The 10,689-nt window shown below is 40.7% G+C and overlaps 1 protein-coding gene across 3 annotated transcripts; it reads right to left on the reverse strand.

The window, feature by feature from the left end:
• Positions 1-1,008: 1,008 nt before the first annotated feature.
• LOC148880256 (IRK-interacting protein-like) lies at positions 1,009-2,885 on the reverse strand. 3 transcript variants are annotated; one of them, XM_088962124.1, is made up of 2 exons: positions 2,600-2,885; positions 1,009-2,467 (listed from the first exon to the last, which is right to left on the reverse strand). In XM_088962124.1, the coding sequence occupies exons 1-2, from the start codon at positions 2,795-2,797 to the stop codon at positions 1,121-1,123; spliced, it is 1,545 nt and encodes a 514-aa protein (XP_088818250.1). In that variant the 5' UTR covers positions 2,798-2,885; the 3' UTR covers positions 1,009-1,120. The 3 variants fall into 3 exon arrangements, with proteins under 3 accessions (XP_088818250.1, XP_088818251.1, XP_088818253.1); XM_088962125.1 differs by having other exon boundaries at positions 1,009-2,461; positions 2,600-2,884; XM_088962127.1 differs by having other exon boundaries at positions 1,009-2,470; positions 2,600-2,883.
• Positions 2,886-10,689: the final 7,804 nt, after the last annotated feature.

Below are 10,689 nucleotides of genomic sequence, written 5' to 3' on the forward strand. Positions count from 1 at the left end.
CACAAAAAGCCGTTAAACTGCCTGTGTTTGGTGAAAACCCCGAAAGCCTAAAATAATCTTACATAAAATGAGAAATCAACTTTTGATGAAGGTATTTTTAATAACTTGAAGTAGCCGAGTCAATGCAATTCAACCAATATTGAAACCCTCCCACCTTGTATTGAGAACATCTCCCGATGATGACATAATCAGTTCTGATACTATCATTGGGAGATATTCTCAATACACGGCAGGAATGTACTGTGGGACATTGTGGGGTGGAGATTTGAATTTGGTTATCAAAGATCTGTTCAAATTTGGTTATCAAACTGAATAAGCTAGTTGGGTTTGGTTTATTTGATTTTTAGTTTGGCTCAGTTTGATAATTAATTTTAAAAATAGTTCTGTTTGGAAAAATTTTCAACCAAATTGAACTGAAAACTGAATTAATTAATTGAAATAAATACATATATTTATTTTTTATTCTAAATATTGACATTAATATTAACATTACTATATATTAATAATATATTAATATTAATATATAATATGTATTTTAAATATAAATAATAATATATTTTAGTAATAAATATTAATATAAAATAACTTTTAATTAACTAAATTAACCAATTTAAAACCAAATCAAACCAATTTGAATTTGGTTCAATTCGATTCGGTTTTAAGATCAATTCAGCTTTTAAAAATGGCCTAATTAAAATGTCAATTTAGGTTCCATTTTCAAACCGAATCAACCGAATGAACATCTATAGTGAAAGCTGAATGCCTCCCAAAACGGGTCATTACAAGGAATCGATGCATAAATTTCAGAGAGGCTCCTGTTGGTATGATAAAAAGTACAATATGTAGTAAGATGTGGGGATATGGTAGAACAGAAAAGTAATCATATAACCAATCGCAAGGCAGCTTCGGGTCATCTAGACAAAACACAAGATCATGCATGGGCCATATAGAGAGTTGGATACAGCCATACAGGTACTAAAGTAAGGTGAAAAGTAGAAAACGCCGATCTTTTTCCGAAAACGGTCTTTGGTATTATCGACAAACAAACAGACCCTCAAAACCCTTCTCTTAATTTACAGTATTAATTAATTTAGGGTGTGATTAACCCTGATTAAAGCTGCTACTGTACATACCTGCACAGAACTTTACACTTGACCACGTTATCATAAACGTAGAACCCCGGTGCCACCATAATCCCAACCACGGCTGGAACCAATTTCTGAACCTTCTCTGCACCCATATCTTCCATGTACACCTCGTCAAACATCACCTCCTTATCTACCCTATATATGGGCAAGCTTGGGTGCACCGAACAAGCCAACAGGTGCACCAACCAAACGTTCTTCGCCGCTCCGAAAAACGCTTGCAACAGTGGCTCCGGCCATGCTCGCTTCCACTCCAACATCGCCACGATCTCGCTCATTTTCCGGTCACAGAACCCGCTGAACTCCTCACTGAAGTGTCTCGTTCCTTTATTCAACACCTCCTCCCAAGTGAGCCCTCTTAGATGAGTGAAAGAAGCATAATTCGCTTTGCATCTCTGCATTGGGTTCAGGATACGCTCGGACCCGCTTTTCTGAAACCCCATTGATTCGAAGTCTTCGTAGAAGGCTCGGTTCAAGAGTGCTTCCAAGTAGAGCAAGAGACTTCTCGGGTTCTTGGAAAATGAGATCTTTACATTGTAAGGTTGGAGAAGAGCAGATATACGCTCATACACTTTACTATCCATCTGACGGAGCTGGAGGGTGAGTGACCGACTCAAAATTCGGACAGAAATCCGAGCTTCAGAGATGGAGCTGAGAAACGATTCAATAAGCGAGTCTTGGCGTTCCTGCCCATTGGCTGTGCTCATCGCCATTGCGGGGTTGAGATATTTTGTCGTTTGAAGTGGTGAGCTGCTGTATACCTCGAGACCGGACTTGAGATTGTGACAGTAGATCTCAAGCTTGTTGAGCTTCTTCTCTAACTCGGCCATGGAGTGCCTGAGTCGAGAAGCTTCTTGAAGAGCTTCGTCTCTCTTCCCGTTCGCTTCAACTAGCTTTTGCGAGAGGTCTGCAACGTGGAGCTTCCATTGCTCCTCCTTGGCAGATGTCGACGATGTCTCTGATGATGACCTGGGACTCTTCTTCGTTAAGGAGGACAAGATTGTCCTAAAGATGCCATTGGGGCTAGCTTTTGGATGCTTGTTGGACAAATTGAGGTCGATAGGAACCACCGAGATCTTCTCGCGGTCGCGGGAGGTGGGTCGACACTTGTTACAGGATACCGTGCGGTCGTCGTGATCGGTTTCCGGTGCCTTCGGGGCTGAGGGTTTAGCGCCGTTGTTAATATCCTTCATGAAATTGTGAAGAGGTGTGGGCTGGTGCTTTGAGGTCATGCTCTGCTCCGTGGTACAGGAAATTGGGGTTCCACTTTTGTGGTTATGCTCTTCATCTTCTTCTTCGTCGTTGTTTTCTCGAATCTGTAACTACTAAAGAGAAACCAAGTTATTATATGAAAAATAAAGATCATAAACCACCACAAAATTATATTTATTATCAAAATTGATTTTTGCAATAAATTTGTGGTCAGCAATCTGCATGGATGGATGAGTACTGACAGGAGTGAATACAGGAGACTGATGAGAAGGTGGGGGAGGAGGAGGTGATGATGATGAAGCTCTCGATGACAGAGAAAGTATTGAAGAACAAGAAGACGAAGAAGAGGAAGAAGCAGCCATGCTTCTAAGCTTCTTATTTCTCTCTTTTTTTCTTTCGACTTCCTTACAGCAATCTCTCTTTCGTTGTACATATAACATGCAATTTCCCCCTTTTTCTTTCACATTTTTTTTATTGCTTCTAGTTGTAACGTTTGTTTTTCCATCATTTTTTAATCAAGGTTAGAGTCAGACACCTTGATTCTTGACTCAGAAATGTCCATCTATTATTATTATTATTATTATTATTATTATTATTATTATTGTGATTCATAAAACGCCAAGAGTATATTAATGATATTATATTTAAAAAATAGAAATATTTGTAATTTATAATGGTGGACCCGCCGTCCGTCTCAAGTGGGTTGATAGTTCAACTGCCTTGGTAAATGGTAGTCGGGTCGCTGACTGTGTCAACGTGTTATTAAGTAAACGGCGGGTTAGGAATTGACCCAATTGACCCAAAATCAGAATTATGACCAAGTAATGGGTTAAACCATACTGATAGTCGAACCGGAATAATTTCCATGACCATGAGTTGGAATTCAATTTAAATTGTAATTGAATTCAAAATTTCAGATCACCTTAATCGGATGGAATTTAAATTAATTGTAATTAGGGCAAGCAGAATAGAGTTGAACATGAACTTTTTCCATATATATAAGGTGTTATGAGGAAATTTTATTTTTTGAGTGGTGATGGACTGGTGATTCAAGCAGAAGAAGCAGCGCTCTCATGTTTGATCGAGTTGATGAGTTGAGTAATTCATGGGTGAACTGCAGTTTTCAGCAACTCACAGTCATGAATGAGTCATCATAGCGCAGTTGAAGCATTTAACGAGGGTTATAAATGACGACCACCCAAGCTCTCAACTGCTGTGTTTATTTCACGGATGACCGAGAGAAGTGGGAATTGAAGCAACAAGCCGGCGAACTGAGAGACGACACAGAAGGAGAAAACATTTCCTGCGACGCCCACAGTGAAACACGAATCCACCAACTGTTGGCCTTGAATTCAGAGTTGCAGGAATGCAGGAGAATCGCTTTCCATGTGAAGTCAATTAATGAGGCAGATGGAGATTGGAGAAACGGTCGCATGGTGGTCCCCGCTATTTTACGCAAGTGGCCTGTGGCTCTCTCATCGTTCTCGATCTTCAATTGTTTCTGATGAGGGGGTAATTTGATCTAAGACACGTGTCATTGTAAATAGTAGTGATATATCAGTACCTCGAAAGCAAACCCAAGAGCACACGGGATACTTCATAACTGCCCACCTCGGGTTAAGCATCGAAGTGCCCACCCCGGGTTAAGCTGCCCAGACACTGATAATCACTTTCTTGCAACTCGATCAGGCAATCTATTCAGTTTGGCGTTTGAATTTTCTACCAATAGAGAGCACTAGATCATGCATCATCAATTAGCATCGTCTATGGGAAACGTTACACAAGAGTCATTCTCTCACACACTCTCTCACTCTAATAGCAACTTCAATGGCATCTTCCAACAACACCCCCGTCAACAACATTGTACATCCTAATAGAGTAGTTACAAGGGGAAAGACCAGCATGCTATGCATACTGACATCCTCTCTATTACTATTGGGCACTCCCCTGTCCCCCTGACCTTACCAGGCGCCCCTATCACACAAAACCCTAACTACCCTCTACTCACTATTAATGTGCCTCTTCCACCGGTTGAGCCCTTTGTGGTTCCCACCGGAATTGATGGCCACCAGTTCAACTAGCTTGTATAGTTTGTCCATAGGATTGATATGCAAATGAGAATGTGGAAAGGCCATTTTGCGGCACTAGCGAGGATGCAACAATAGCAACAACAACAACAGCAGCATCAGCAATCGCACTAGCGAGATCAGGCCGTTGGGAAAAACGCCAACCAAAAGTAGCAGCCTGGTGACCAGAATCAGAATCAGAACCTAGTATCGGACCCACCTCGTGTCACAACAGCCAGAACCAAGTTCCCGCCTTGGAATCAACTCAAGTCATGACATCTGAGGCCACCAACTCCACTAAAGAGTTTCGTAGAAGGCGTCACAGATGTGCACGCCACAATGCAGGAAGGAGCCGCCACATTCTGAGTGACAACGAGGAGGTGAAAAAGAAAGAGGAAGAAAAGGAGGTGAATCAGATCACCATCTCGTTAGTGCAGCCCGTAACCCACACCTCGCCATTGGTTGCGGAAATCCTCATGGCCCCACGGCCTAAGGATTTTAAGGCCCCTAGCCTGGAGTCGTATGACGGAACCATTGACCCAATAACCACCTTGATAGCTTACATGCCTTGATGCAGCTACACAAGGCCAACGACGCAAGCCTCTACATGGCCTTCCCGACCACCTTTCGGGGCACAACTCGAATGTGATACTCGGGGCTGGCCACGAGTTCCATTAAGAGTTGGAATCAGTTCACCAACCTCTTCACCACACACTTCTCCATGAACAAGCGGTGCCCAAACTTGGCAACCTGTTTACTGAACGTAGTCCAGTGACCCTACAAGAAGCTCTAAGATTACATCAAGCGGTTCAACCTGGAGCAGTTACAAATCTCAAACATTGACTCAGTCATCCAACTCACCCCGACAGTTAACGACGTCCTGGCTTACGTTGGGAGGTTGAGTTGAACCCTCTAGCCTCCATGGACGAGTTTCTTGACCAAACGACCAAGTTCACAAAGGCTGAGGAAGCGTTCAAATCCCGGTTAGAGTTGAGCAAAAAATGGAAGAGATCAGAAGATTTAGATCCCCACACAGTCGGCATAGCAGGTGGCCACAAAGAAGGATGGTGTGATCAGAAGCGTGTCGTTAAACACTCCGGAACACCAGTTTAAACATTTATAATTTTTATCGTTTCTCAAACAACTACTAACGTAGTAAATGGGTGAGAATGGGTTGTATCCACAGGGAAGCAAGTGAAAAATTAATATATACTTAGATCTGGGCAAGAGAATGCAATTGGGAATGACGAAAAATACGAAAATAAAATCTATTATTACTGAAATTAAATGTTTCAAATTTAAACAAGACAATAAATAAAAATCAGAATTTAATAAAGTATGGGAATCAACAAAGGAAATAAAAAAAATAAAAAAAAAATGATCCAGAATCTAGATCCAGTGGCGATAGCTGCAGATCGGCCAAATAGCTTGCAGAAACCCCTCCTGACAAGAACCGGGTGTTCGTCCTTTTTACAACCCTCGAACCCCTCGAGACACATTAGCCTTGAATCGAACGAATTCAGATCTGCAAAATAGAGAAACAACAATTAAATCTAAAAGATTGCAGAAATAAAAATAACAGAAAAGAAAAGAAAGAAAAGAAAAGAATGGTTGATCAGATCCAGTGGTGATAGTTGCAGATTGGTTGAATAGCTTGCAGGAACCCCTCCTGACAAAATCTGGGCGTTATCCCCGTCTACAACCCTTGAACTCCTCAAGAAACATTAGCCTTGTTAACTGGGTGAATTGACCAAGCCCTTTTCAAGGGCCCCTAGGGTCCTTTCTATAGAGAATGGTGGATATAAATAGAATTAGAGAGAAAGAGGGGGGTGGTAGTTGGGTATTAGCAAAAATATAGGTGCCCTAGTGTTAGGTGATTGTCTTTAGCATTCCCTTTTCCATTTGATGCGAATCTCAACACTTGACTTAGGTGAAGAAACCCGATTACTAAGTCTAGTCTATTGACCTTTTATTCTCTTTTTCTTTTTCTTTTTGTTCTTTTCTTTTTTGCAACACTATTCAGGGCAGTCCACTGTTTCTAACAATTTGAAGAATTTTTGTCTAATTTCTCAATCTTTCTCTTCTTATCTTGGCAGGGGCATGGCAAACTTGGGAGTATTTTCCAATTTCTAAATGGTTTCGACAATATTCAAATAAGACTAATTTTTTACTCCTATCACTTGCTACAAATTTCTACAGAATTCAATATTCTTTTATTAATTTCCTCAACATTCTCTATTTGGAGGTCTCTTTTAATGGATTTTTTTTTAATTTTAGTGAAATTTTAATTCTACACATTTAAAGGCTTAGCTTCTCATTTTTTTTTCTTTTTTTTCTCTCTTTCCTCACCCCCAACTTAAATTCCATTGTCCCCAATAGCATGACTAGATTGATGCAAAAAGGACTTGGGCCAAAAGGAACAATCAATAGGGTTTTCTTGAGGGGTTCAAGGTCTGCCACCTGGTCTCGAATCAAGAAATAAAAACTCTATGCTAAAACAACCGAAAACTACATTGGATTACCTCCTAACCAGCGCTAAGTTTAACGTCTTCAGCCAAACGCAACTAGATCACTCATACCAAAGGTCTCAACTCCTCTACTCTTACATACTCCTTCTATGTATGGTTTAACTCTTTGACCATTGACCTTGAACATGGTTCCATTCTTGGGGTCAACTATTCTAATTGCACCATGCTCGAACACTTTATCAACAACAAATGGCCCATCCCATTTGGATTTTAATTTATCTAGAAACAACTATAGCCTATAATTAAAGAGACAAACTTTTTTACCAGGTTCAAATGTTTTTCTTGAAATGCTTTTATCATGAAACACTTTCATTTTGGCTTTATAAATGCGAGAGCTTTCATAAACTTCATTGCGAAGTTCTTCTAGCTTACTTAATTGTAGAGCTCAGTGGGATACAATTTCGATTAGATCGAAGTTGAACTTTTTGATGGCCCAATAGGCCCTATGCTCCAATTCTACAAGAAGATGACAAGCTTTTCCGAAAACTAGCCTATAAGGAGACATTCCAATGGGAGTATTATATGTCGTCCGATAAGCCCAAAGTGCATTGTCCAATCTGTTAGGCCAATCTTTTCGGTCCGACTTAACGAATTTTTGCATAATGTTCTTAATTTTCCGATTGGAAACTTCCACTTGACCATTCGTTTGGGGATGGTAGGAGGTTGCTATTTTATGAGTGATTCCATATTTGCGAAGCAAAGTATGGAATTGCGCATTAGTGAAATGTGACCCCTCATTACTAATGATTGCTCATGGACACCCAAACCAAGAGAAAATGTTCTTTTGAACAAATTTCATTACAACTTTGTGGTCATTGGTCCGGGTTGCTACCGCCTCAATCCATTTTGACACATAATCAGCGGCCACAAGGATGTACTTGCAACCGGATGATGGCGGAAATGGTCCCATGAAATCAATACCCCAAACATTGAAAATTTATACAGTTAGAATGGAGTTAAGTGGCGTCATGTCTCTACAGGTCATATTCCCGACAGCTTGGCATCTTAGGCAATTTCTGCTGAAAGCATGGGCATCCTTAAATAAACTTGGCCAATAAAAGCCACTTTGCAGTACCTTGGCCACCGTTTTCTTCCCTGAAAACTGCCCCCCACAAGCAAGAATGTGACAAAAATTAAGGATACTTTGGTGTTTAGACTCGGAGATGCATCTTCGGATTACTTGATCCGAATAGATCCGAAATAGTTCAGCGTCTCCCCAAAAATAATATTTGAGCTATGAGAGGAATCTGTCCTTCTCATTTTTTGACCACCCCTGAGGAATTTTACCCACCACTAAGTAGTTGATGATATGAGCAAACCACGGGGGTGTACTATGGGAAACCGCCAAGAGGTGTTCATCTAGAAAAGAGTAGTCCTACACAGGTTCACTCTTTTCAATTTGAATTCTGGACAGATGATCAGCTACTACATTTTTAGAACCCTTTTTATCCCGAATCTCGAGGTTAAATTCTTGCAAAAGAATGATCCATTTGATGAGCCTAGGTTTGGCCTCTTTCTTAGACAACAAATGTCATAAGTTTGAATGGTCATAGTAGACAACCACTTTGGTGCCCAATAGGTACGGGTGAAATTTTACCAGAGCAAACACTATAGCTAACAGTTCTTTCTCTATGACTGTATAATTCAATTGGTCTTTCAAGAGGGTACGACTTGCATAATACATCACCACAGGACATTTATCCACCTTTTGTTCCATAACAGCTCCAATGGCATAGCCGGAGGCATCGCACATGTTTTCAAAGGGAAAAGACCAGTCGGGAGGTTGCAGAATTGGAGCCTTGGTTAGTGTCGCTTTTAGGTACTCGAATGCTTTAAGACATGCTTCATCAAAATTGAATGGGACATTTTGCTAGAAGGTTGCACAATGGTCTAGAAATCTGGGAGAAGTCCTTAATAAATCGTTGATAGAAGCTGGCGTGTCCAAGAAAAGAACAGATTTGCTTGACAGAAGTGGGGGGTAGAAGTTTAGAGATTATGTCAATTTTTGCTTTATCCACCTCAACACCCCGTTCAGAAACTATGTGACCTAAAACAATGCCTTCTTTGACCATAAAATGGCTCTTCTCTCAACTAAGAACCAAGTTTGTCTCGATACATTGTTGAAGAACTTTTCATAAGTGTTCGAGACATGTTTTGAAAGAATCCCTAAAGACAGAGAAATCATCTATAAATATTTCTAGGAAATCACCCACCATTTCCGAAAAAATTGTCGTCATACATCTTTGAAAGGTTGTTGGTGCATTACATAATCCAAACGTCATTGGTTAGAAGGCGAATGTTCCATAAGGGTAGGTAAAAGTTGTTTTCTCTTTGTCTTCGGGGTAAATGGCCACTTGGTTATACCCAGAATACCCATCTAAGAAGTAGAAATATTTTTGCCCGGCAAGTTTTTCTAGAATTTGGTCAACGAAGGGCAAAGGGAAGTGGTCTTTTTTTGTGACTGCATTGAGTTTCCTAAAGTCGATGCACACTCGCCATCCCGTGGTAAGTTAAGTAGGGATTACTTAACCTTGATCATTAGTGACCACTGTGAGTCTAGCTTTCTTAGGCACCACTTGCGTAGGATTTACCCAATTGCTATCTAAGATCGGGTAGATAATACCTGCATCTAACCACTTAACTACTTCTTGCTTGACCACCTCTCTCATATTTGGGTTCAACCTTCTTTGCATCTCCCTACTAGGTTTGGCACCCTCCTCTATGTAAATATGGTGCATACAAATGGACGGACTAATCCCCTTCAGATCAGCTACTGACTAACCAATAGCACCCTTATACTCCTTTAATACCTCGATTAGTTTCTCTTCCTGTCTAAGGGTTAGGTCCGCGGCTATGATCACCGACAATGTTTGGTCGGGTCCTAAAAGCACATACTTAAGGGAGTCCGGTAAGGGCTTTAGTTCTAGTTACGGGGAGATTCAAGAGAAGGCACAAGTGGTTCACTCTTTAGTTGTAGTAGAGGTTCAACAATAGGCCAGGATTGAAATGGGTGAGGAGACTTTATTAAGGCATTAGCTTCTTCCATCGAGTCATCTACTATGACCAGGTCTTCACACTTTCCCTCCCTTTGAAGACCTGAGATTTCTTCAACATTTTCTAAGCATGGGACATTAAAGGTTGTAAGATCTTGGTATTGGAGAAGACCTAAGGATTCATCTCTAAGGTCTACAACTGGTTGACTAAGCATTGAATCATTCGCCTACTACAAGTTAGCTTCCATGAGCTGAATTACTTAGCTCTCTAATTTTAAGGTTGATTGTTACTGAGCTAAAATCAGCTATTGGAGCTGTAGAAACCTATCATCAAATGAATCATCTTGATAAGGCTGAATCGGTTGGGTCCCAGGATAATCATTATACTCACAGTGAGCTTGGGCTGCTGACCATTAAGAGTGCACATTTGGTAGGGTGGTTTCTTGGGCTTGGGCCCAATAAGCGAAAATGGAGGAATCCGTTAGCTAACATGATGGGTCGGGCTTGCACAGATGGAACATGTTGAGCAGGATGACAAGGTTGGGAATGGGTTAAATTCTTGACAATGGGCAAGGACTTGCAAGGACTTGGTCAAGTCTTTGGGCCATCCCACTAATCTTGTCCAATTGTCGAGACACATGGTTCCAATCTATCTGTGGCTTAGGTTGGAAGTAGTTTCTCATTCCACAAACTCTGATCATTGCATTCATTTTATTTTGTTTTTAATTTTTTTTTGCAATTTGAA

The sequence above is a fragment of the Nelumbo lutea genome, chromosome 1, assembly GCF_056320005.1.
Source record: "Nelumbo lutea isolate HS-2025 chromosome 1, American lotus-T2T, whole genome shotgun sequence".
NCBI classification, from domain to species: Eukaryota; Viridiplantae; Streptophyta; class Magnoliopsida; order Proteales; family Nelumbonaceae; genus Nelumbo; species Nelumbo lutea.